Source organism: Neovison vison, chromosome 12, assembly GCF_020171115.1.
Source record: "Neovison vison isolate M4711 chromosome 12, ASM_NN_V1, whole genome shotgun sequence".
Lineage (NCBI taxonomy): Eukaryota > Metazoa > Chordata > Mammalia > Carnivora > Mustelidae > Neogale > Neogale vison.
In genome coordinates this window covers 36,821,644-36,849,444 of record NC_058102.1, presented here as the reverse complement: position 1 = coordinate 36,849,444, position 27,801 = coordinate 36,821,644, and the positions used below count along the sequence as shown (strand labels likewise).

The 27,801-nt window shown below is 35.5% G+C and overlaps 1 protein-coding gene and 1 pseudogene across 8 annotated transcripts in view; one reads left to right on the top strand and one right to left on the bottom strand.

Annotated features, from left to right (window-relative positions):
* The window catches only part of METTL25 (methyltransferase like 25), a 143,082-nt gene that overhangs the window by 85,730 nt on the left and 29,551 nt on the right, over positions 1-27,801 (top strand). For 7 of the 8 annotated variants that reach the window (XR_006381376.1, XR_006381374.1, XR_006381373.1 and 4 more), the window contains exon 9: positions 21,403-21,496. Coding sequence is in view for 3 of the 8 variants with exons in the window: in XM_044228319.1 (XP_044084254.1) it covers positions 21,403-21,496 (94 nt within the window). In the remaining 5 variants the exon portion in view is untranslated. Of the gene's footprint in view, positions 1-21,402; positions 21,497-21,811; positions 21,836-27,801 lie in introns of those variants that run through there. The other variant, XM_044228321.1, reaches the window with a different exon arrangement.
* On the bottom strand, positions 25,650-26,522 carry LOC122892266 (annotated as a pseudogene).

The following is a 27,801-nucleotide window of genomic DNA, read 5'->3' as shown; positions in this document are numbered from 1 at the left end:
ATGAACATCTTCTCGAGTAGATCATATGTTAGGCCACAGAACAAGACTTAGCAAATTCAAGAAGATTGAAATCATACCAACTGTATACTCTGACCCCAATGGCATAAAATTAAAAATCTGAAAATTAAAAACTGGAAAGTTCACAAATACATGAAAATTAGTAAAAAAGAAGATATTAAAATGTTTCTTGAAACAAATAAAAATGGGAATACAACACATACCAGATCTTATGGGATACAGAAAAAACAGTTCTAAAAGGAAAGTTCTTAGCAATAAATGCCTACATTAAGCAGCAAGAAAGAAGGGGAAAGGGAGAAGGAAAAAAAAAAAAACAACAAGAAAGATCCCAAACACCCTAACTCTGTGATTTAAGGAACTATAAAAAGAACAAATTGAGCCCAAAGTTATAAGAAAAGTCGTAAAGATTAGAAACAAATGAACTAGAGAATAGAAAAAGAATAAAAGAGATTACCCAAACTGAGAGTTGGTTCTTTGAAAAGGTAAGCAAAATTGACAAACCAGTTTTTTGAGGGGGAGATTGAGAGAACATGAGCAGGAAGTTGGGGGAGGTAGAAGGAGAGAGAGAATCTTAAATAGGTTCCATGCACAGGGCAGATCGGGGCTTAATCTCATGACCCTGAAATCATTACCTGAGCCAAAATCAAGAGTCAGACACTTAACTGAGCCACCTTCACACCCCCAAAATTGACAGACCTTTAACTAGAGTAACCAAGGAAAAAAGAGAAAGGACCCAAATCAGTAAAAATTATAAATGAAAAAGGAGGCATTACAACTGATTCAAGGATCAAAAGAGACTACTATGACAACTATATGCCAACAACTGGACAACTTGGAAAATGGAAAAAGTCTTATAAACACACAACTTGCAAAGACTGAATCAGGAAGAAATACAAAGTCTGAATAGACTAATTACCAGTAAGAAGATTGAATCAGTAATTGGAACCTCTCAATGAAGAAAGCCCCAGGACCAACTGTCTTCACTGATGATGTTTAAGAAATATTTATTTATTTATTTATTTATTTATTTATTTTCAAAGATTTTATTTGTGTATGTATTTGAGAAAGAGAGCATATGCACAGGTGGACACACATGTGTGTCGGGCAGGGCAGAGGGAGAGAGAGAATCCCAGGTAATTCCATGTTGAGCATGGAGCTAGATGCAGGGTTTGATCCCACTACCCTGGAACCATCACCTGAGCCAAAACCAAGAGTCAGAAGTCTAACCAGCTGAGTCAACCAGGTGCCCCTTTCCTGAAACATTTAGAAGAATTAGCATCAGTTCTTCTCAAACTTTTATAAAATATCCAAAAAGGGAGAATATTCCCAAACTTATTTTATGAGCCTAACATTATCCTGACAACAAAACCAGAAAAAAGACACTATTGAAAAGAAACCTACTTGCCAATATCCCTGATGAGTATATGTATAAAAATTCTCAATAAAATACTACCAAACCAAATTCGGTAGCCATTAAAAGGACCATTCACCATGATCAAGTGAGATTGAGCCTCTGGATAGAAGCATGGCTCAAAATATGCAAATCAATTGATGTGATATATTAATAGAACAGAAGAGCCATTATCATTTAAATAGACACAGAAAACACATTTGACACAATTCAGAATCCAATTATGATAAAACTGTCAACAAGTTCAGCATGGGAGGCATTTATTTCAGCATAACGAAGGCATTTATTTCAACATAATAAAGGCCATAGAGGGCAAACCCACAGCTAATATTATACTCAGTGGTGAAAGGTAGAAAGCTTTTCTGCTAACATCAGGAATAAAAAAACAATGCCCACTCTCACCATTCCTGTTGAACATGGTAATGGAAGTACTAGTTAGAGCAGTCAAGCAAGAAAAAGATGGAAAAGGAATCAGAATTGGGAAGGAAAAAGTAAAATTGTCTCTATTTGCAGGTGACATTTTATGTATAAAAAATCCTAATGATTCAGTGAAAGAAACTGAATTCAATAAAGTTGCAGAATACAAATTAACATACAAAAATCAGTAGTGTTTCTCAACCCTAACAATAAATTTTCTAAAAAAGAATTAAAGAAACTTAGGGAAATGCAAATACAGCAACAGCAAAAACAACAAAATAGTTAGGAATAAATTTAACCAAGAGGGTGAAAGATCTCTACTCTGAAAACTACAAAACACTGATGAAAGAAGTCAAGATGACAAGTCAAGTCAAGACACAAATAAATGAAAAGCTATCCATTGTCCATAGATTGGAAGAATAGTGTGAAAATGTAAATACTACCAAAAGCCATTTAGAGTCAGTGCATCCCCTATCAAGATCCCAATGACTTAGAAATAAAAGAAAGAAAGAAAGAAAAAGGGAAAAAAAAAAAAAAAACTCCTAAAATTTATGTGGAACCACAAAAGACCCTTAGTAGCCAGAGAATTTCTGAGAAAGAATAACAAAGCAGGAGAGATCATACTACCTAATTTCAAGCTGTACTCATCACAGCAGGATGGTACTGGCATAAAAACAGACCAACAGACCAATAGACCAATGGAACAGATTTGAGAGCCCAGAAATAAACAGAAGCATATATAGTCAATTAATATTTCACAAAGGAGCCAGGAATACCCAATGGAGAAAAGACAGTCTCTTAAGTAAATTGTGCTGGGATAACTGGGATATTCACACGTAAAATAATGAAACTGGACCCATATCTTAAACCACTTACAAAAATTAACTCAAAATGGCTTAAAGACGTAAATGTAAAACCTGAAACCATGAAGGTCCTGTAACAAAACGTAGGAATAAAGGTCCTTGACATGGGTGTTGATGATTTTTTTTAGTTATGACACCTAAAGTACAAGCAACAAAATAAAAAAAAAAATGAGCAAATGAGACTACATCAAACTAAAAAAACTTCTGCACAGCAAAATAAACCATCTACAAAGTGAAAAAAAAAAGAAAAAGAAAAAGCAACCTATGGAATGGGAAAATATATGTGTAAGCTATATATCTGTTATATAAAGAACCCATACAACTTGATGATAGCAATAACAATTTTTTTAAAGATCTATTCATATATTTATTTATTTGACAGAGAGATCACGAGTAGGCAGAGAGGCAGGCAGAGGGGCAGTTGGGGGGGGGGGAGGCAGACTCCCTGCTGAGCAGAGAACCCTGTGTGGGGCTCAATCCCAGGACCCTGAGATCATGACCTGAGCCAAAGGCAGAGGCTTAACCCACTGAGCCACACAGGCGCCCCAGCAATAACAAAATTCTTAATGGACAAATGGCCTGAATAGACATTTCTCCAATGGAAAGATGTTTAACATCACTAGTCATTAGGGAAATGGAAATTAAAACTACAATGAGATTGGGGTGCCTGAGGTGGCTCAGTCAGTTAAATGTCTGACTTGGTTTGGGCTCAGTTCTTGATCTCAGGGTCGTGAGATCAAGCTCTGCATCAGCTCCATGCACAGTGCGGAGTCTCCTTGAGTTTCTCTCTCTCCTCCTCTTTATCCCCTTCCCTTGCTCGCTCGCTCTCTCTCAAATAAATAAATCTTGACTAAAGAAGGCCACAAAGAGGTCCCCTCACACCTGTTAGAATGGCCATCATTAAAAAGATAAGAGAGCATGTTGGTGTGGATACAGAGAAAAGGAAATCCTTGTGCACTGTGGTGGAATTATGAATTGGTACAACCACTCTTGAAAACAATATAGAGAATCCTCAAAAATTCAAAAATAAAACTACCAAATGATTCAGCATTTTCACCTTCGGTAATATATCAGAAATAAATGAATATACTAACTCAAAAAGATATCTGCACCCCCCATGTTCATTGCATCATTATTTACCATAGCTAAGATATGGAAACAATCTAAGTGTGCTTCGATGGATGAAAGCATAATGGAATGTTACTCAGCCATTATAAAATGAGGAAATCTTACCATATGCAACAACATGAGTGAACCTTGAGGGCATTATGCTAAGTGAAATAAGACAGGAAAGGACAAATATTGTATGATCTCACTCATATGTGGCATCTCAAAACAAAAACAAATATAAAGAGAAAACCCTGAATTCATAGAAAGATGTATCATTACCAGGGGCAGAGGATAGGGGGATGGGGAGTTGGAGAGAGGTGACTGTAAGGTACAAACTTTAGGTTATAAGATAAATAAGTACAACACAATGACTATAGGTAACACTGCTATATGATATATAGAAATGTTGTTAAGAAAGTAAATCCTAAGAGTTCTCATCCTAAGAAATTTTTTTTCCTTTTTTTAAATGTTCCTATATGAGAAGATGTATGTTATAGCTGAACCTTTGTGGTAATTTTTTCGTAATATATATAAATCAAACCATCATGCTATACACCTTAAACTTGTATGCTAATTATTTCCCAATAAAACTAGGAAAAAAATATAAGTTCTGTGTTTATGTAGGTACTTGAATTTCACCATGTATCTTATGAAATTTATTCGTACTTGAAGGGAATCCTTTTCTGAGACACTTGGAAAAAAATCAGGCCTCTGTATATTGTTAAGTCAAAATTAGATGTTAAAATACTTCTTATTAGTGGAAAACAACAACAACAAACTACAGGGCAAATACCTTGAAGAAGATGGGAATCAAGAGATAAATAAAACTCTAAAATGCTCTTAAGCCCCACTTGGAATTATCTGAAGCTGTGATTAAAGTATTTCAGAGTACTACTTTCTCTAGCTATCTACTATTGGCAAACCTGCTCTAGACAAAAATAGTATAAATCTAGGCCAGTATCACTATAGTTTGCTATATATAGCATTTGGCAAGCAACCCAAAATAACCAGCCATATGATGAAATAGGACATGACCAAAAACCAAGGTAAACTACATGCAATGTAGTTTGGACTCATTAGAGTTCAGAGAAAAGCTTAAAATAACAACTTGAGAAACTTCCATTTTGGGAAAATGGAATAGATATACAGTTTTCTGTTTTTCCTGGTAACTATAATTAGAAATCTAGAACTATCAATAAAACATAAGAAGACCCTGAAAGAATCTTGGAGAGAATAAGGCAAACTAGCTCAAGATCTCAGGACCCAAGAAACAGTATAGTGGGAGTTCCTGGGTTTTCCTTTTTTCTATTTTTAGTTATGTTTAATTAGCCACTGCCACTGTATAGTACATCATTAGTTTTTGATGTAGTGTTCAGTGATTCATTAGTTACACATAACACCCACTTCTTTTTGCCTTAAAAAAACTTTATATTGGAACTGAAGTAAACTGCAATCCAGAAATGCTATGGGCATATTAAAAACAAACGAACAAAAATGAACAAATAAAGCCCTAGTAAAAAACCTTCTCTTTCTAGCCAAAGGACCAGGAAAAAGGGAGGCACAGGAAAACCTTTGACAGGCCTACCATATTGCAGCCAGAAACCAAATAAAATTGTGGCCCCCCCTCTCACCCATGTCAACAAAGGCAAAATGGAGAGGCTAGACTCCCATTCCTGCCACACTATAATGAGGTTCCTGAACATCACTTGTGGAATGGTGTCAGAGAAGGCCAAGTAGGAAACTAGGATTTCCTCCCCACCAGGTGGTAACAAGCACCCCACCACAGCTGCCACAATGTCAGAGACCATGTGGGAATTTGAACTTCCTGCCCAACCAGCAATAAAAAGGTGTTAACACTCTTTTCCCACTAGTGTGGCATCAGAGAAGGCCTAGTAGAGAGGATTTTCACCATTGCCCAGGAGCTACACAGCCACCCCTACCAGAGCATCAGTGGAGAAGATGTGGGAAGCTGGAACTCCTAGCACTAATAAGGTGTCAGAAGAGGCTGGGTTATCTTGACACAAAACTTGTGTATAAATGTTTAATGCAGCTTTATTCATAGCATTCCAAACTGAAAACAACCCAGATGCCCTTCAACAGGTAGATGCTTAAACAGCGCTAATCCATATCATGGAATACTATCCAGCAATAAAAAGGAATGTGCTATTAATATAACAACCTGGATGAAACTACAAAAAATGTTTTGAAAAAAAGTCCAGTCTTGGGGGGTATATACTGTGTGATTCTGTTTAAATAACTCTCTTGAAGTGACAAAATTATAGAAATGGAGAAGAGGTTAGTTGTTTCTGGGGAAGAAGGAGTGAGATGGAAGGGAATGGGGTGTGCTATAAAACAGCAACATGAGTGATCCTTGTGGTGATGGAAATGTTCCTAAACTCCACAGCATTGATGTCAGTATCCTGGTGGTGATACTGTACTTTCATTTTGCAAGATGTTACCATTTTGAGACATTTCAGGAGACCACATAAAGGGAATAACAGTCTCTTTGAATTCTCTTCTATAATTGCATGTGAATCTATAATTAAACATTTTTATTAAAAAACTACCTGAGGCACATGCACCTGAATGTTTATAGCATCAGTGTCCATAATAGCCCAACTATGGAAAGAACCTAGATGTCCATCAACAGATGAATGGTTAAAGAAGGTGTGGTGTATATATATACAACAGGACATTATGCAGCTATCAAAAAACCCTGAAATCTTGCCATGTGCAATTATGTGAATGGAACTAGAGGGTATTTTGCTAAGCAAAATAGTCAATCAGAGGAAGACAATTATATTGTCTTCTGATATGAGGAATTTGAGAAACAAAACAGAGGATCATAGGGGAAGGGAGGGGAAAATGAAACAAGATGAAACCCGAAAGGAAGAGAAACCATAAGAGACTCTTAGTCTCAGGAAACAAACTGAGGGTTGCCAGAGAGGAGGGGGTTAGGTGGGATGTGGTGGCTGGGTGTTGGATGTTGGGGAGGGTATGTGCTATAGTGAACACTGTGAATTGTGTAAGACTGACAAATCAAAGACCTGTATCCCTGAAACAAATAATACATTATATGTTAATTTTAAAAAAAAAACTTTATAAAAAACTACTTAAAATTTACGTTGAAATAAAAATATTTTGTCAGACGACCAAAACACACACAAAAAATACCCCAGGTGAAAATTCTGCAACTGAAAAATAAAATAATTGAAATGAAGAAATCCGTGGGTGGTATTAAAAGCATTATAGACACAGCTGAAGAAATGATCAGTAAACTGGAAGACAGGTCAGAAGAGAACATTCACAGTGAAGCATGAAGAAACAAAAAGATGGAGAATACAGTGAATAGCCTTCACAGGCATGTTAGTTGCAGTTTGAGAAAAAAGGAAAGAGCAAATAGGGCAGTAGTAATAGTAAGGATATTCCAAAATTGGAAAAATATACATGAGTCCAAGAGATTTAAGAAGTACACTAATCCCTTGGGGCACCTGGATGGCTCAGTTGGTTAAGCGTCTGTCTTCCTTTGGCTGAGGTCAGGATCCCAGGGTCCTGGGATCAAGCCCCACATTGGGCTTCCTGCTCACTGAGGAGTCTGCTTCTCTCTCTCACTCTCTGTGCGCTCGCTCTCTCTCTCTCTCTCTGTCAAATGAATAAAATCTTTTTAAAAAGAAGTACAGTAACCCTGTGGAGAAGTGAATAGAGAAATGCAATTAAACAGCAGGATATCAAAATCCAGAACACTGACAACACTAAATGCTAGAAAGGATATGGAACAATAAGAACTTGCATTCATTGCTGGTGGGAATGCAAAATGAGAGCCACTTTGGAAGGGTTTGGTAGTTTCTTATAAAACTAAACCTACACTTACCATATGATGCAGTAATCACACTCGTTATGTTTACCCAAAGGAGTTGAAAACATGCCCCCACAAAAATCTCCACATTGGTGTTTATAGCAACTTTATTCATAATTTCCCAAACTTGAATACAACCAAGATATCCTTTAGTAGGAAAATGGATTAATTAACTGGGGTACATCTAGACAGTGTAACATTATTGTGTACACTGTTGTGTGTACAATGTAACATGGAAAGAAAAAAAAGAGGTATGAGGCCATGAAGACATGGAAGATACTTAAATATATATTGCTAAGTGAAAGAAACCAATCCAAGAAGGCTATATACTTTAGAATTCCAATCATATGACATTCTGGAAAGGGCAAAACTATGGAGAGAATAAAAATGTCAGGACTCAGGGTAGGATGAAGGATGAACAAATGAAACACAGAGGATTTTTAGGGCAGTGAAAATCCATACCATAATGATGGATACATGTCATACATGTGTCAAGAAAGAGGCATGGGGGTACCTGACCAGATACCAGAGTTAATGGTTAACCAACATGATCATTTAGTACTGGGAGAGCTAAATTCTTGCAACAGTGAGGCCATCCTTAAAAATGAATATGCTTTGGGAACACAAGAGACTTTTTTTTTGGATGTTACTAGTTGAGAGGGGATTCTTAAATAGATGGAGAAATATGTTCATGAATTTAAAAAACTTAGTGTTATAAAAATTTCACACACTAGCACAAAAATGTCACAATCTAGCACTTCACAAAGTGATTGCTAGATTGTTGCAATTCAGTACATCTAATGAATATCTCCAAAGTTTATTAGTGTGTGTATGCATGTGTATTTGTATGTGTTACGGAATTTGTAAGTTGTTTCAGAATACATGTGAGAGAGCTAAATAGCAAGTAAAGCCAAGACATTACTGAAGAAGAAAAACAAGATTGAGAAACTTGTCTTACCCAAATAACAGCATTTTTTTTTTTTTTTAACAATAGTGATTTAGATGATTGCCTTTTTGGCAGGCTGGTGGAGCTAATAGTGCAGAACAAACCCTTTGTTATATCATTTTTTATCGTTAGAAGAAAGAGTAGTCATTAAATGGTGCTAGGACAGTAGTTACTTATACAGTTATATTAGTTTCTTTTGATGCTATAACATAGTTCCACAAAATTAGTTACTTAAAATCACATAAATTTATTATCTAGCCCCCTGGAGGTCAGAAGTGCAAAGTCAGTTTCACTGTGTGACAATCAGGTAACTTCAAGGCTGCATTTCTTCTGGGGGCTCTAAGGGATAATCCATTTCTTTACCTTTGACAGCTCTTAGAGGGAGCCTGCATACTTTGGCTCATGGTTCCTTCCTCAGTCTTCAAAGCCCAGAGCATAGCATCTTTAAGTCTTTCTGTAATTCTGACATTCTTTCTGTCTCCCTCTTCCACTTTAAAGGATCCTTGAAATTACCCTGTGTCACCAGGATAATCCAGGATTCTCTATCTTAAAGTCAGCAGATTAGAAAATTTAATTACATCTGCAATGTTAATTTCTCTTTTCATGTAATATGTACATAGGTCCTGGGGAATGGTAAGTGGACATCTTTGGTAGACTATGATTCTGCTCAGTACACACACACACACAAAAAAAAAAAAAAAAATTAGAACTCTTACTTTACAATAAATCAATTCATAGTGGATTAAAATTTAACTATAAAAGGAAATTCTACAGTACTTTTAGAAGACAGTATTGAAGAATAGTTTTATGACCTTGAGATAGGGGAAGGAAGCAAATCTGGAAAGATTGAAAATTCAATCACATTAATATATTTTTAAAGATTTTATTTATTTATTTGAGAAAGAGTGTGCACACAAGAGAGAACACAAATGAAGGTGGGGCAAGAGACAAAGGGAAAGGGATAAGCAGACTCCCTGTTGACTCAATCCCAGGATGCTGGGATCATGACTGGAGCTGAAGGCAGATGCCTAACCAACTGAGCTTCCCAGGCACCCTTCAATCACATTAATATTAAGAACTTCTGTTTTCAGATGTCATACAAAGAGTGGAAAGAAAAGTGACCACTGATAGAAACTATTTGCAAGTACTATAATTAGAAAAAGACTAATAGTTAAAACACATAAATAATTCCTGCAAATTTATGGAACATTAATTTATGTTAAAGAAAAATAGTGAAAAGACTTGATTAGTCCATTCATAAAGATGACACCCAATGGGTACATAGGATAAGGTGCTCAATCTTATTTAGTAATCAGAATAATTTAAAATGAAACCGCTAAAGGATATTCTCTTAATAACCATGTGATATTTTGATATGTAATAAGAAATATACATTTGGTCTTCATCCCTGTTCCTGGCACAGAACTCCTAAAACCTTTGTAAATTCATAAGTGATAAGGATACTTAGAGCATCTTTTTTTTTTTTTTTTTTTTTTTTTTTGTTCTATGAAATAACTCTGAGTGAGCTTCTGGATGATTCTTGGTATGGGACTGGTCACCATAAAAGCCAATCCATGATTAGAAGCTTGAAGTCTTCAGACTTCCACCTCTTCTCCAGAAAGGGAAGAGGGACTGGAAATGGAATTAATAATTGACCATGCCTATGTGAGGAAACCTCCATAAGAATTCCAGTAGTGTAGGGTATAGAGAGCTCTTAGGTTGGTGAACATGACATCCACCTACAAGGAAAATGATGCTCTCAAATTCCATAGGAACAGACGTACTTGTGCTTGAAACTGTCCCAGATCTCACCATATGCATCTCTTTCTCTGGCAGTCCATCTGTATTTTTTGTCATATGCTTTAGTAAACTGGGAGATGTGAGTGTTTTCTTGGGTTCTGTGAACTGTTCTAGGAAATAACTGAATCCAAGGGGGAGGGGAAACTCATGGGAACCCAAAGTTTGTAGCTAGGTTGGACAGATATTGTAAGTAACTTCACTAACTACTACTTGCAGTTGGCATCTGAAGTGGGAGGCAATATAGTAGGACTGAGTCCTTAACCTATGGGATCAATGCTCTCTCTAGGTAGATAGTGCCAGAATTGATTTGAATTGTAGAATACCCAGCTGGTGTTGTGGAACTGCTTGGAAAACACACATGTCCAGTGTCAAAAGCATTGTGAGTGTGCTCTTACAGAAGTAAAGTGTTGAGAGAGTAAAGAAGAAAAACAAATGGATAATTTAGGTATTTCTAATTAAAACCACTAAATAAGCAAAAATTTAGAAGATTGACATTATCAAACAATAGCAAGAATGTAGAGCAACTAGAATTGCTGGTGAGAGGGAAAAAAGTTTTTAGTCTTTTAGAAAACAAGTTAGCACTACCCAGTAAAGTTGAAAATGCATAGTTGCCTAGTTTTATCTACTAATGTTGAAAATACTGTCTCAGCAGTTCCATGTCTAAGTATATATCCTAGAAACTCTTGTACATGTGCTCCCAGAGACTTCTACAAGAATGATCAATAGCAATATTTATAAGAGCAAAAATCTAGGAACCTAAAGTTATTAATAAGAAAATGAATAAATTGTATTAGAATACTATGCCACAGTGAAAATAAATTAAGTACAACTAGATGCATCAGTGCAGATGAATCGTGTGAATATAAAAGTCATAGTAAAACTTCTATAAAATGGTTCCATTTGTATAATTCAAACAAGCACAACTGTATAGTTATTTAGGAACATAAATATATGATAAACAGTCAAGAAAAATATAAGAATGATAAACACGAACAAGATTCAGTATTGTAGTTTCTTTTTTTTTTTTTTAGGCAATTAACCCATTTTTATTGTAGAAAGAAACACACACAGGCAAATGATTACTTCACGTATTCCCACCATCCTTGGTTAACTTGCTCACGCTAAGTATGTATCTTTCCAGATTTCTGGAGACATACACATGTATAAATACTTTCCTAAAAATACAAACATACTGTGAGTATCTTGGTGTCCACTGAAACCTTTATCTTGTGCGTATAGGTGTGTATCCAGTATTGTAGTTTCTTATGGGAGAGGGGACATTTGAGTAGACAGGGAGATGAGACAGGGAAGACAAGGGGTACAGAAATGTATCATGGTAATGTTCTACTTTTTAGTTTGGTATTGGGTACAAGGGTTCATTTTACTGACATTCTTTGTACTTTTATAAGTATTTTATAAATACATGTTTGTGTTCAATAACAATAACATTTTAATTTTTTATTAGGCTAAACCCCAGGCTTAGTTGAGCAACAAGTTATACTCATAGTATCTATTATAGTCCCTTCATTATAGTGATAAGAAAAACTAAGATACAAGTGGTTAAAAGCTTGCCTAAAGTCATACATCCTGAAAAACTAGGAATAGGACTAAGTTCATAGTCCATAAGTATTTTCACGATCCCATACTTCTTTTTAATTTACATTTTTTGGAATATTTTTAATAAGATTTGAATTGCATAGATCTTTTTATTAGGATTGTAAACCAAAGTTAACTTGAGTGGAATCTCTGTCCAGCAAATGTACTCAAGTCAAGCACATTAACAAAATGAAGTCTAAAAATCATATGATGATCTCAGTAGGTGCAGCAAAAACATTTGACAAAATTGAACATCCATTTTTGATAAAAGCTCTTGACAGAATAGGTATAGAGGAGACGTTCCTCAATGTAATAAAGGACATATATGTAGGATAAACTTACAGCTAATAATCATACTCAATAGTAAAAAGCTTAGATCTTTTCCTCTAAGATGAGGAATAAGACAAAGATGCCCACTTTCAGTACTTTTATTCAGTATTTATTCACTTTTATAGTATTAGAATTCCTAGCCAGAGATGTAAGGCAAGAAAAAGAAATAAAGACACCCGGGGCACCTGGGTGGCTCAGTGGGTTAAAGCCTCTGCCTTCAGCTCAGTTCATGATCCCAGGGTCCTGGGATCGAGCCCCGCATCGGGCTCTCTGCTCAGTGGGAAGCCTGCTTCTTCCTCCCTCTCTCTCTGCCTGCCTCTTTGCCTACTTGTGATCTCTCTCTCTGTCAAATAAATAAATAAAAATCTTAAAAAAAAAGAAATAAAGACACCCAAATTGGAAAGGAAGAAGTAGAACTGCCACAATTTGAAGATGGCATGATTTTATACAGAGAAAACTCTAAAGATTCCACCGAAAAATTGTAAGAACTAATAAATGAATTCAGTACCATGCTGTCTTGATGATCACTGCTTTGTAGTAAAGCTTAAAATCAGGCAACATGATGCTCCCAGTTTTGTTTTTCAACATTTCCTTAGCAATTTGGGGTCTTTTCTGGTTCCATACAAATTTTAGGACTGTTTGTTCCAGCACTTTGAAAAATGCTGGTGGAATTTTGATCGGGATGGCATTGAAAGTATAGGTTGCTCTGGGCAGTATAGACATTTTAGCAATGTTTACCAATCCATGAGCATGGAATGCTTTCTGTCTTTTTGCGTCTCCTTCAATTTCTTTCATCAGTGTTCTATAGTTCCTCCAGTACAGATCCTTTACCTCTTTGGTTAGGTTTATTCCAAGGTATCTTACGGTTCTTGGTGCTATAGTAAATGGAATTGATTCTCTAAACCTATTTTCTATATTTTCATTGTTAATGTATAAGAAAGCAACTAATTTCTGTACATTGATTTTGTATCCTGCCACATTACTGAATTGCTGTATGAGTTCTAGTAGTTTGGGGGTGGAATATTTTGGGTTTTCCATATAAAGTATCATCTCATCTGTGAAGAGAAAGAGTTTGACTTCTTTCCAATTTGAATACCTTTTATTTCTTTTTGTTGTCTGATTGCTGTTGCTAGGACTTCTAGTACTATGTTGAACAACAGTGCCAAGACTGGACGTCCTTGTCATGTTCCTGATCTCAAAGGGAAGGCTGTCAGCTTATCCCCATTGAGGATGATATTCGCTGTGAGTTTTTCATAGATCCTGGCACAAACACAGACACATAGACCAGTGGAACAGAGTAGAGAGTCCAGATACGGACCCACAACTCTATGGTCAAATAATCTTTGACAAAGCAGGAGAAAATATCCGGTGGAAAAGACAGTCTCTTCAATAAATAGTGCTGGGAATATTGGACAGCTATGTATAGAAGAATGAAACTCAGCCATTCTTTTACACCATACACAAAGATAACCTCAAAATGGATAAAAGACCTCTATGTGAAGCAGGAATCTATCAAAATCCTAGAGGAGAGCATAGGCAGTAACCTCTTCAACACTGGGCACAGCAACTTCTTTCAAGACATCTCTCCAAAGCAAAAATGAACTTTTGGGACTTCGTCAAGATCAAACGTTTCTGCACAGCAAAGGAAACAGTCAAAAAAACAAAGAGGCAACCCGTGGAATGGGAGAAGATATTTGCAAATGACACTACAGACAAAGGACTGATACCCAAGATCTATAAAGAACTCCTCAAACTCAACACTCAAAAGAACAGATAGTCACGTCAAAAAATGGGCAGAAGACATGAACAGACACTTCTCCAAAGACATACAAATAGCCAACAAACACATGAAAAAATATTCATCACCATTAGCTGTCAGGGAGAGTCAAATCAAAATTACATTGAGATACCACCTTATACCAGTTAGTATGGCCAGAATTAACAGGGCAGTAAATAACAAGTGTTGGAGAGACTTTGAAGAAAAGGGGAACCCTCTTATACTGTTGGTGGGAATGCAAGTTGATGCAGCCATTTTGGAAAACAGTGTTGAGATTCCTTAAGAAATTAAAAATGGAGCTACCCTATGACCCTGCAATTGCACTACTGGGTATTTACCCCAAAGATACAGATGTAATGAAAAGAAAGGCCATCTGCACCCCAATGTTCATAGCAGCAATGACCACAATCACCAAACTGGAAAGAGCCAAGATGCCCTTCAGCAGACGAATGGATAAAGACAATATGGTCCATATATATAATGGAATATTACGTCTCCATTAAAAAGGATGAATACACAACTTTTGTATCTGCATGGACGGGACTGGAGGAGATTGTGCTAAGTGAAATAAGTCAAGCAGAGTCAATTATAGTATGGTTTCAATTACTTGTGGAGCCTAAGGAATAACACGAGACATTAGGAGAAGGAAAGGAAAAGTGAATTGGGAGAAATTGGAGGGGGAGATGAAGCATGAGAAACTGTGGACTCGGAGAAACAAACTAAGGGTTTTGGAAGAATGATGGATAGAAGGATAGGTAAGCCTAGTTCTGAGTATTAAGGAAGGCACTTATTGCATGGAGCACTGGGTGTGGTGCGTAAACAATGAATCTTGGAACACTGAAAAATTTAAATTAAAAAAAATAAAGTATTGAAAAAACTGAATTCAGTAAAGTTGTAGGATATTAAATCAGTGTACAAAAATATCATTAAGTTTTTACACACTAGCAATGAACTATCAGAGAAGAAAATGACCCCATTTGCAATTGCATCAAGATGTATGAAATAAGAATAAATTTAGCTAAGGAGGCAAAAGACCTGTACACTGAAAACTATAAGATGCTGATATAAAAAATTCAAGAATAATGCTCATAGATTGGAAGAATTAATATTGTAAAAATGATCAAACTACCAAAAGCAATCTACAGATTCAATGCAAGCCCTATCACAATTCCAGTGGAAGTTTTCACAGAAATGGAAAATAATCTTAAAATTTGTATGGAATGGTAGACAAAACCCTCTTGTGAAAGAAGAACAAAGCTGGAGGCATCATGCTCCCTAATTTCAAACTGTATTATAAAACTATAATAAGCAAAACAACATGGTGTTGGCATAAAAACAGGCACTTAGAACAGTTGAACAGAATAGAGAGTTCATGGATAGACACCTTTGCATATATGGTCAATTAATTTATGACAAAGGCAGTATGAATATCAATAAGGAAAAGATAGTCTCTTCAATAAACCTGGACTGTCACATGCCAAAGAATGAAATTAGACTACCAGCTTACACCATACACAAAAACTAACTCAAAAATGGATTAAAAACTTAAATGTAAACCTGAAACCATAGAACTCTTAGAAGAAAACATAGGCAATAAACTCCTTGACATCAGTTTTGGCAGTGAATTTTTGGATCTGATTCCAAAAACAGAGATAAGAAAGGCAAAAGCAAGTGGAACTATATAAAACTAAAAAGCTTCTGGGGCGCCTGGGTGGCTCAGTGGGTTGGGCCGCTGCCTTCGGCTCGGGTCATGATCTCAGGGTCCTGGGATCGAGGCCCACATCAGACTCTCTGCTCAGCGGGGAGCCTGCTTCCTCCTCTTTCTCTGCCTGCCTCTCTGCCTGCTTGTGATCTCTCTCTGTCAAATAAATAAATAAAATCTTAAAAAATAAATAAAAAATAAATAAAAAGCTTCTGCACAGCAAAGGAAATGATCAACAAAATGAAAAGCCAACATGCTGAACATTTGCAAGTCATATATCCAAGGAAGAGGTTAATATCTAAAATATATAAAAACTCATAGAGCCCAATAGCAAAAATACAAACAATCCAATTAAAACATGGGTAAAGGACCTGACTACACATTTTTTCAAAGAAGACGTACGGATGGCCGACAGGCATGTGAAAGAATATTCAACCTCACTAATCATTAGGGAAATGCAAGTCAGAACCACTGAGATATCACCTCACACCTGTTAGAATGAGTGCTACCAAAAAGACAGGAAATAACAAGAGTTTGTGAGGATGTGGAAAAAGGGGAACCCTGTGCACTGGTGGGAGTATAATTTGGTGCAGCCACTATGGAAAACAGTATGGAGGTTCCTCAAAAAATTAAAAGCAGAGCTACCGTGTGATCCAATGATTTTATTTCTGGGTATTTATTTGAAGAAAATGAAAACATTAATTCAAAAAGACACCTGCATCCTTATGTTTATTGCAGCATGATTTATAATAGCCAAGATATGAAAACAACCTAATTGTCCACTGATGGATGAATGGATAAAGAAACATACACAAATGGAATACTACTCATTCATAAAAAAAGAATGGGATCTTCCATTTCTAACAAAGGGGATGGACCTTGAGGGCATCATTATACTCAGTGAAATTAGGTGGAGAAAATAAATACCATATGATTTTACTAATATGTGGAATCTAAAAAAGGCAAAATGAATCAAAACAACACAAAACAAAATAAAACAAAAAAACAAGCCAGAAGATACATAGAACACACTGGTGGTTGCCAGAGAAGAGGCAGGTAGGAAGTGGTCAGAGTGGGTAAAGACGGTCAAAAGGTACAAACCTTCAATTATAAAATAAGTAAGTCATGGGTATATAATATACACCCAACAGCATGGTGACTGTTGTTTATTAATAATAGTTCTATTATTGTTTACCAGAAGTTGCTAAGAGAGCAAATGTTAAAAGTTCTCATCAGCAGAAAAAAAAAAATGTTTTTCTTACTATGTATGGTGCATATTAACTAGACTTGTGATCATTTCACGGTGTATACAAAAATCGAATCATTACCTTGTATACCTGAAACTAATAAGATGTTATATGTCAAGTATACCTCAATTTTTAAAAAAGTACAAATGCTAGAAACAGAAAATAAGATTACCTAATTACTTCTTTCTCATTTTGCTTATTTTCTTGTTAACTAAAATATGTGCAAGTGACACACATTTTTAGAATATCTGAAACATTATTCTAAAAGTTTAAGTGTAATTGTTTATAGCCTAAGATGAGAAGTAAACTTTTTCATGGACTTAAATAACACCATTTTACTCTATTAATTTTAATTGTGATTGAGCGTTTAGTATTTATGTTCAAACTCATAATTTATAGAAAACTCTTGATTTTATAATCAGTCCTTATCTGGAAACTTTCTAAGAGGAATAAAGTATCAAAGAAGGAATTTCATGGTGTAAAAATCTCTTCAAACACTTAGAAAGCAGGGGAAATATATACACTTTACTCAGTTATTCTCTTTCATAATGAGTATGGTATATAGCTGTATAATAAATATTATAATTTTTGATACCATTATATATTACATAATTTCATTTTGATTTTTCTATAATCAAATAGAAAAGTTATAAGCCAGATTATAATAACTGGCTCATAAAATTAAAACTAGTTACTTAGGGGCACCTGGGTGGCTCAGTGGGTTAAAGCCTCTGCTTTCAGCTCAGGTCATGGTTTCAGGGTCCTGGGATCGAGCTCCGCATCAGGCTCTCTGCTCAGTGGGGAGCCTGCTTCCTTCTCTCTCTCTGCCTGCCTCTCTGCCTACTTGTGTTCTCTGTTTGTCAAATAAATAAATAAAATCTTTAAAAAAAGAAAAACAACTAGTTACTTAATCTATAATTTGTTGCCAAATTGAAGCTAGGAAGTCTGTCTTGTAAATTTAAGAGTACTTTGAAGAACATTTCCAGCAAAATTTTATGTTGTGAATCTCAAGTCTTTCATTATCTATTAGCATAAAAAAGGTACAAAATAATTTATTTTATAAGTATTTTGTAGTGATAGAGAAACTGGATTTTGTCATTTTTCTGTCCTGCATGTGCTTGTTTTCATTTATTTAGTATATATCTACTTCACATGTTCCTGAAATTTCCTACACTAATGTTGCCTCTTTGGAAAGTGCTACATGTAAACCATGTTCTTGCAATTGTATTTTTGGAAAAGCGTGTGGGTGGTGTTGGATTCACTTGAGTAGAATTTTAATTAGATCTACTGCATTCACTTTTATTAAACGAAAGAATACTAATTCCTTTTTAGCATGCTGACCGTGCTTTATTCTGACAGAGGGCTCTCATTAAATTTGTTCTTCAAGTCCCATCATTTATCTTTCAGAAACAGTCATGTCACTTTTCTAACTTCAAAATGTTTGATAATTCTTCTTTATATTCAAACAATAAAATATCCTTATGGCATTCAAGGCCATTTCTGCTTTGTCACTAAGGTCCTTTGCAGCCTAACCCATCACCCCATTTTTCTTCCCTCTGCACCCGAAGCAGCTGCCCACGCACACTGTCCTGGCACCCTGGATTATTCATCATCTCCCATGCAGTTAACTTTAAATCTGCTGTATTTCCTTGGAGTTCCTCTATCTACATGGAATATCCTCCCCATTTCTGCCACCGTTTCCTTCCACAGCTTCTGGCAGGTAAAATCTAGGTGCTCTTTAAAACCCAATTTAGAAGACATCTCTGGTATCTTTCTTTTCTCTTTCTCACCCTCTTCTCCCATAGGACTTAATCAGTGTCATAGTGTCAAAGTCATAGGACTTTGCAGTTCTGATCGAACCTGATAATACAATTAGTCATTTGTTTCTACTGCTCTACCACCTAGTGAGTTCCTCAGTGGCCAGTTTTTAGTTTTATTAAATGAAAAACGATGTATCATAGTGCTTAAGAGCATAGATTCTGAAAATCCTTTTGGGACCCCATATTCCCCTTCAACTATCTTTTATCTGTTCTTTTCTTTACTGGAAAACTTCTTGAAAATGCTAATTTCTTTCCCTTTTTCTCTTGAATTCCAATCAGATTTTACTTCCATCACTCAACCCTTTCAGGGGCACTAATGACCCATGTTTCTAAATCCCATTGTCGATTCTCAAACATCTTACTTGGCCCTTATCAGTATTTTACATAATTTAACACTCAAGTGGTGGTCCTTTTTCTCTCATATTGTAAGCAAAGTCCTTCATAAGATACTTTTTTTCCCTCCCCCCCCCCGTTTTTTGGCTTTTTTTTTATTATTATTATTCTTGTTTCAAAGCTCTAATTGTTAAAGTGCCTTTTTTTTTTTTAAGTTTTTAGTTTTTTTTTTTTTTTAATCTGTAGTTACTGCCTAACTGATTTCATCATGGCTCATGGCTTTAAATACTATCTATATGCTGATGAATCCCAAACTGCAGTCCAGTTACTAACAGTCTTATTCTTCCCATTGCTCAGCCTAGAAATCTTGGAGGCAGTGTTGACGTCTCTCTTTCTCACACTGCCTAGATATAGTTCTTCAACTATTTCTATAGTCTCTACCATCAGAATATATCTAAAATTCTCTTCTAACCATCCTCAAGGTCACCACCCTGATTTAAACCTCTCCTCTAGATTATTGTTAATAACTTCCTAAATGGTCTTACTGCTTCTATTTTCACTACCTATAGTAAGCAAGATATACATACCTATTAATATGGTATCTGTTACACATAAGATACATAAGTATGTGTAGGAACTGAGAATTACACAGAAACTTAGATATAATTTCTGTTTCCTGGAACTTATTCCTTATACCTATTCAAACAACTATTATTTAAAAGCAATGATGAAATAACAAATGAAGAAGGATTCAGGCTATAGAAACTAGAAAAGATTATTGCTAGTCATGTTACCAAAGAGAAAACGTAATTTGAACTTGTTTGTATAGGTCACTCTAACTAAACTGAAGAAGAGAGTGAAGAACCTTATAATCTGTTAGAAAGTGAGTAAATAAGCAAATTCACCAACACATAACTGTGGTGAATAATCTGAAACATTGAGTAGAGAAAACTGAATTCTGGATTATAATGGGAAAATGTGGGAATAGCCAGAAAATAGTGGGCCCTGATCACTTAACTAAGGAGTTTCAAATTTATTCCAAGAAATGGCAAAGGTATTGAAAAATTTTTGAGCAGGGAAGTAGTAAATAAAAAGGTTCCTCTAAGAAAATATGACAGTGCAGGCAGAAATGAAGAGGACAGACTTGAGGCTTAAATAGTAAGTAGCTATAATAATTAGGACTTGTGGTAATCTTAAATGGAATTGAGGTGGCCATCTAGAAATGGAGCTAAGAGAATATATTTGAGATATATTTCAAAAGAAGAATTGATTAAAAAAAAGAATTGATAGACCTTCATGTCTAATTAGAGGAATTAATATTTATACTGCCAAGAGTGATAAGTGAAAATCTTAATCTCAGGAAACAAACTGGGGGTTGCTTTAGTAGAGAGGGGTGGGAGGGATGGGGTGTCTGGGTGATGGACATTGGGGAGCATATGTGAGTGCTGTGAATTGTGTAAGACTGATGAATCACAGACCTGTACCCCTGAAACAAAGAAAAGTAGTAAGTGAGGTTTTATTCATTGTTTTTGATAACTTGGAAGTGGTGAATTTTTATTCTTTTAATTTATTCTATATTCTACTTCAGTTGCAACCAAAATTGTGTGATGTGATAGTCTAGCATTTCATTATTTAAATTTAAAACCATCTGATGATACTTTGTTTAAACTGTGGTGAAAATCTGCAGGGCATAAATAAGATCAAGTCAGACTCAACTCAGCATATGGTGCTTTAATGGCTGGCACTGAAGGAGTTCTCTTTGCATAGCTGTTGAATTATCGCCATCATTAGCAGGTGTTGCAGTGAAATATGCACTATAATGTTGCCAGTAAAATTAAATGTGTTTTGTAGCATAATGGAAACTTTTGAAAGACCTATAGTTCTCTTTAAAAATTAAGCTTTTTAATATTGTAAGTTTACAAGTTCTTTCTCATAGTATTATCTTCAGATATTCTTTTCCACTGCTGTATGTTGAAGGAATTCTCAGAAGCAGATCTTAAACACTTTATAATATGTAATTTTAAAATGTTTACAAAAATATTACTCCATTTTTGTCACATCTGAAGCATGTGCCATATATATATAGGAAGTATTTAAAAATATTTCATGATTGAATTTAAAATCATCTATAACTTAAATTGGGAAAACTAAAAAGTGATTCACTTTTATTTTGCAGTGATCGGCACGTTGGTAAAATTTATTCCAAATCCTCTTCCTTTCCGGACTATGTCAGAAAGTCTCTAAAGAAGCTTGGATTAGATGAGTCCAAGGTCAGTATATGATTGTGGTTTTCATAAAAAACAAAACAGGAGAACTTCTAGGAGTAATGAATTGAGATGATACAAAATAATTTACCTTCTACTTTTCTCCCATTTGTGAAAAACGTCTAATTATATTGAGATCATACATCTCTAGAGAGACTCCTCCTTAGGTTTATTCAGATACCATGTACCAGTTCTCAAACCAAAACAGCTTTTTAGCTGTTTATAAGTAAACTATAAGTAAAGCAGGAGTGATAAGACAATAAACTGCATTTATTTAAAGACTGTATAACTAATTAAAATAAAAAACCTTTAATTCAAAAGCCTTTTTGAATGGGAGACTCCTGGAAGGTGGTGACATCATAGAGGGAGGCCCAAGCTAATAATTGAGAACATAATGTTGAAGATAAAATGGTAAGCTGGTTGGCTAGAAGTAATAAATATTCTAACCCTGAGAAGAAAACAAACTTTCAATTCAGAGTTATTTACCAAAGTATTAAGCTGAACTTGGACCACTCTAGTATTTTGGGTTTTTGTGTTTCTTGTTCTGGGTTTTTTTGTTTGTTGGCTGGGGAGGGGCAGAGAGAGAGGGAGAGAGAATCTTAAGCAGGTCATTCCCAGAGTGGAGCCAGATACAGGGCTCCATCTCACAACCCTGAAACTATGACCTGAACTGAAATTAAGAGTTGGACACTTAACCAACTGAGCCACCCAAGTGCCCCACTCTGGTATTTTGAATTGATTATAAACTGAAATAGAGAATAAAATAGGTGGTTAAAGGAATGAGCTGGATTTCTTGAAGACGTAACACAGGTATGATTACATCGAATCCCTAAAGGGTATTATTTAGTGTACCAGTTTTCACTTACTTCCCAGTTGCTTTGTTATTTAAAGCAATTAGATGGTTATTAATCAGATTCCTCCTCTATAAAATGGATATTCAAAAGCATTTCGAACTCATATGATATGAGATTAAATGGGGTAATATATATAAAATACCAAGCACAATGTTTTTACATAGTAAATGCAAGCAAGATAGTATTCGTTTGTTTCGTTTTTATATATAGTTTTTATTATATGTTATAGATATATATTATATTAGGATATTATTTATTAATGTTATTTTAATAATATTATTATACTTTATGTATAGTTTTTATTATTCTGATTTTTGTATATGTTTGACCAGTAATAACACAATTGATATGACTCTTGTCAATATTTTTATTTAGTCACCAAATGAAAATCCTTCTAGTCTTCATAAATGAATGAGAATAGACAACTTTTATCTTGATCATTTTACTTCTGGGTTTTTTAAAAAATATTTTTAATAAATCAGACTGGTTTTTCTTCCAATCAGTCTTATTTAATGTACATCTTTATTCCATATCTCAATTTTATATATTGCAAGAACATTTTATAATGCCAAGAACACAGACCTAAGCATATTTTCACAGATGAAGAGCTAAGTTTTTACTTAAACTAAAAATATATTATCCTTTGCCAAAACTAAACAGCAAAAATCCAGAAAAAAATGTTGCTTACCTTTGCTGATAGCTTTCTCTTTCCAGATTTGTCTTTAATAACCATAGTAATTATTCCTTCATGCACTTACTATATGACTGATAAGAATTTTTTTAAGGGAAAGAGAGAGTAGGGTATGAGGGGGAGGGTCAGGGAGAGGAAGAATCTGAAGCAGACTCCTCAGTGAATGCAGAGTCTGATGTGAGGGTCAGTCACCTGATGCAAGGCAACCCTAAGATTATGACCTGAGTTTAAACCAGGAGTCAGATGCTTGACCAACTGAGTCACCCAGGCACCCCTGACAGGAATATTAATTAATAACTAATACTTACTAAGCACTTGCTGTGTGGTAGTTATTGTGCTAAGAACATCACAACATTATCTCATTTGCTCTTCACAGAAACACTTATGGTAGATCCTATCATTATCCCCAATGTAATGATCTAGAAAGAGAGGTGTAAAAAAAGGCAAGTCATTTTCCCATGGTCAAGGAGCCAGCAAGTAGTAAAGGTGGATCTTGAGCACAGATTCAGCTAACATCAAAACCTCAACTGTTAACCACCACTATACTAAGAAGTGAAGTGTAAAACAAGAGAAAAAAAGACAAAGGTACATAGGTATCACCATGTAAAATTAGTCTTAAATTATTCTTTGTGTTAGTTAATAAAGGCAATAGTAGTGCCCTACTGATTTTTTCATAATACTGTTTAAACTCATTAAGAACAAATATGTCAGACAAAAAGGAATAAGAAACCCAAGGTGGAACACTTTGGGGGAGGAAGGTACAGAACAACGTAATAACAACGTAACAAATACTTAAAATCATGTACTGGTGAAAGGTAGGAGACAGATGAGTAGGTACTTTGGGGGTGGGGGTTTGGTTTGAACTTTAAGCAAGAGGAATTGAGAAAGTTTTATGTCAGGTCAGAGTTGTTGGAAAGAGCACAAAACCCAAGTTGTGTTTTTGATCCAATACAAACTCCTAATATTTTTCTCCCGCATCATGAAGTATCAATGCTCAAATTAAAGTTTTGACAAGCTCAGTAAAAAGAAGTTTGTGTATGGTTTCATTTTAAAAATGAAATTAATTTTCACATGCTAGTAGTAAAAAGTAAGCATTGAAAAATATTAAAACCATTTAGGTTTAAAATGTTAAATATACCACAGTACTTAAAAGATCTTTGACTAAATTTATTATCATTTAATGATAAATATATAGTTGGATGTGTGGTGAATGCATTGATGTGTTTCTAATCTTTTTAAGCAAATCTCTTAATACTCAAAACTATGTAGTTATAAAGTATCTAGAAAATCTCTTAATGTGCTCTGGATGTATTTTTAGTTACAAGAAATCATGTTAACTATATGGAAGTAAACGGAAAACATTCCCAAACAAATTATCATTCCAAAGGAAACCAGAGCTCCATGTTCTAGATATATAAGTGGCTTATGCGCAGCTTAAAAGCTTAGTCCATCATTCCTGTAGTCAGTTGTTGAAAGACAGCATTGGACAATTCTCTTAGAGCAGGATTTGGCAGCACTATTGACATTTGGATAAGTCTTTGTTGTGGGAGGCTGTCCTGTGCATTGAAGGATATTTAGCAGCATCCCTGATCTCTACCCATTAGACGTCGGCAGTAGCACCCCACTGGTATTAAAAAAATATATTAATTGAAAGAAAGAGGTAGTCTCGAGACATTGCCAAAAATTCCCTGGGGGGCAAAATCCCCACTCCTCACCCCCAGTTGAGGTCCACTGTCTTTAAGCATTTGTCATCTCAGTGATGCAATTTGCAGTCATCTAACATTTCCATTATAAACCCCATATATTTTTTTAATTGGCATTTTACATGTTACACCAAGAAACACAGAGAGAGGAAATGAGGAAAAATCAATGATTCTGTTCTTATATTTTGAAGACTTTTTATTCAAAACAGTCCCCTCCTTGATCTTTCATTTGTATAGCTCTAACTGCTTATAGAAATATTGTTTCAGCCCAGTATAAAATATAGGTCTATTTAAGCAGAGTGTTTAGATTCTGTGGTAAAGTTAAGCCTATCTATATATAACCACTGAAAACAATAAATTGTGGCAGAACATCAACTACTTTGCATCAACAAGTAAACTGTTTATAATGAATGAATTTCTTAGAATGAAACTTTTTTTCCCAAGGTTTTTTTTTTGTTGTTGTTTTTGTTTTGTTTTGTTTCTTTGACAGAGATCACAAGTAGGCAGAGAGGCAGGCAGAGAGAGAGAGAGGGAAGCAGGCTCCCCGCTGAGCAGAGAGCCCGATGTGGGACTCGATCCCAGGGCCCTGGGATCATGACCTGAGCCGAAGGCAGAGACTTTAACCCACTGAGCCACCCAGGAGCCCCAGAATGAAACATTTGAGTAAAATTCTTGTAACATTCAGTTGCTTCTTTCTAAAGTTTATTTTCTGGAAGTTGTGTGTTATATAATGAATACTCAAATAATTGAAGTTAATTTCACATATTGAGAAGTAAAAGACAATAAAACTGGAGATTTGAAGGGGATGCTATGGAATGGGTAGAGCTGAAAAACTACTAACCTAAAACCTTAATAGAAGTAAGTAAAAGATAATTTATTTTTTTAATGGATCAATTATTTAATTAGGTTCCTTATAAGAAATTTAGAACACCAATTTGAGGATAAACTCCATTTGTGAGAGAAATCACAGAGTGTAGATAGTCCTGAAGCTGAGGAACAGCTTTGATTTTTGGCAGAAGTTGCAAGTTCACAGCTTTCTGATCAACCTTGCACTACTGTGAGCTCATATTTCTCCCTCTCTGTGTTGAAGATCTCACCTTTTTCAGTCTGGGTTTACACAGCTTCTTCTTCTTGAAGCAAGCGTAAGTGAGATGTTTTGGGATTTTCACACTGCTGATATCAATTTAGGTGGAGGTGGCAATGACAGACTTCTGGTGTGTTCTACACAGAGGACCTTACGTGAGGGCCAGAGGTCCCGTCACAAGTAGCAAACCATTACTCAAACCACCCTCTTGCCTCTGTGGCGCTCAGTGAGGATGATCAAAATGGTCCCAGAAGTGATACTTGCTCACAGTTTTCTCACATGCTGCTTGAAAGGTTTTTTACTGTGGTTCAGCAGCTTTCAAGGTGCATCTTCAATCAGGTAATACCTACGCATTTTACAAAGTTTAACCTTGGGTACCACCATTCTTGTCACCACAGCTGGTTTAGTAACAGTAGCAAGAACCTTCTCCTTCATTTGCTTCTCAGCCCAGAATTCAGCTGCTGAATATTTCCTCTTATATATATGGCCTTTCTGCAATATATAGCTGATTAGTAATACCTGCCAATTCCTCTGACTAGACCAGGGTTTCTCCTTTTTGGTGTCTTAGTCTTGAGGTTACCCTTCTTAACCTTGCCACCAGGATCAGCCTTCTTGGTTTCAGGTTTCTTCTCAGCTTTTTTACCTGCCATCTTTCAAGATAAGAAAGAACAATAAAGAATAGTTTAGATAAATATTCTTAACTATGTTTCCAAAATGGAATAGCAAAAGGAAAACTTTTGAGACCAAAATTACTTATTTATTCATCAACAAACAGTTATTTTGAAAAATCTCCCATGTATCAAGAACAGTGTAAACTCTGGGGCTACAAAGATAATTAAGATATAATCCATTTAGAAAGAAAATAAGTAGTTACAATAAAGGGTGAACCTACAACAATAATAGACACATATATAAAGTAGGATGGAAGCATAGAGAAAGTAACTCATTTTGCCTGTGAAGATTTCACAAAGGATATGTCATGCCTTTGATCTTGAGGGAATGTATAGGAATTCAAGCAGACAAGGTGGGCAAGTAGGGAGCAAGGAATTCATTGCAGGTACTGAGTGGGGGTTGCTTGTGCATCTCACACACCAATGTGAGAAACATGATTCTGAACTCAGCATGGCTAGAACACAAAGCCAGCAGAAGAGGGAGCAGTGAGAGATGAGGCTAAAGGAATAGGCACATTTGGAGAGGCCAAGTAAACTGATCTTTTGATGTTAAATCAGAGATTTATCAGAGCTAAGAATAAGCACCAGGTGATTTAAATATAGGTGAGAGGGCAGGAATTACTCCACCGGAAAGTCAACAAGTATAGAGAGCTCTTGAACTCTTCCATGTGTTGATATATCCATAAGTGATATAGATTGAATTCTTTTGACAAGTGCATTATGCCTGTAAGTAAATTCTGGCTGCTTTTTGCGATCACCATGGTAGTAATTGATTCACAGGAGAATCACCAAGGGATTAAAACCATTGAGTAAAATATTTGTGGGGGAACCGGGTATTTACACAGACTCACAGTACCTACCACAGATTGTTTATTCATTTCAAAAAGTAGATAAACCTTCAAAGTTAGCATCACCAGTAATGAACAAATGGACATCATCTGCCTCATAATGCAATGCTTTGAAGAAGATACAGCATCACTTACATAACATTCCTGCCAAAAATGCAGAACTTGAATCTACTCATGAGAAAACACCCAGGTAACTGACCTTTTCAAAACATGTCAGTGTCAGATAATGAAAGGAACCATAAACCATCAGGAAAAGGTAACCTACTGAGTGGAAGAAGATACTCATGAATGATGTATCTGATAAGAAGTTCACATCCAAAATAATAAAGAACTCATACAACTCAATATCCAAAAAAAACCAAAAAACAAAAAACCAACAAGCTGATTAAAAAGTGGGCAGAGGATCTCAATAGATATTTTTTTTAGAGAAAACATATACTTGGTCAGCAAGCACAGGAAA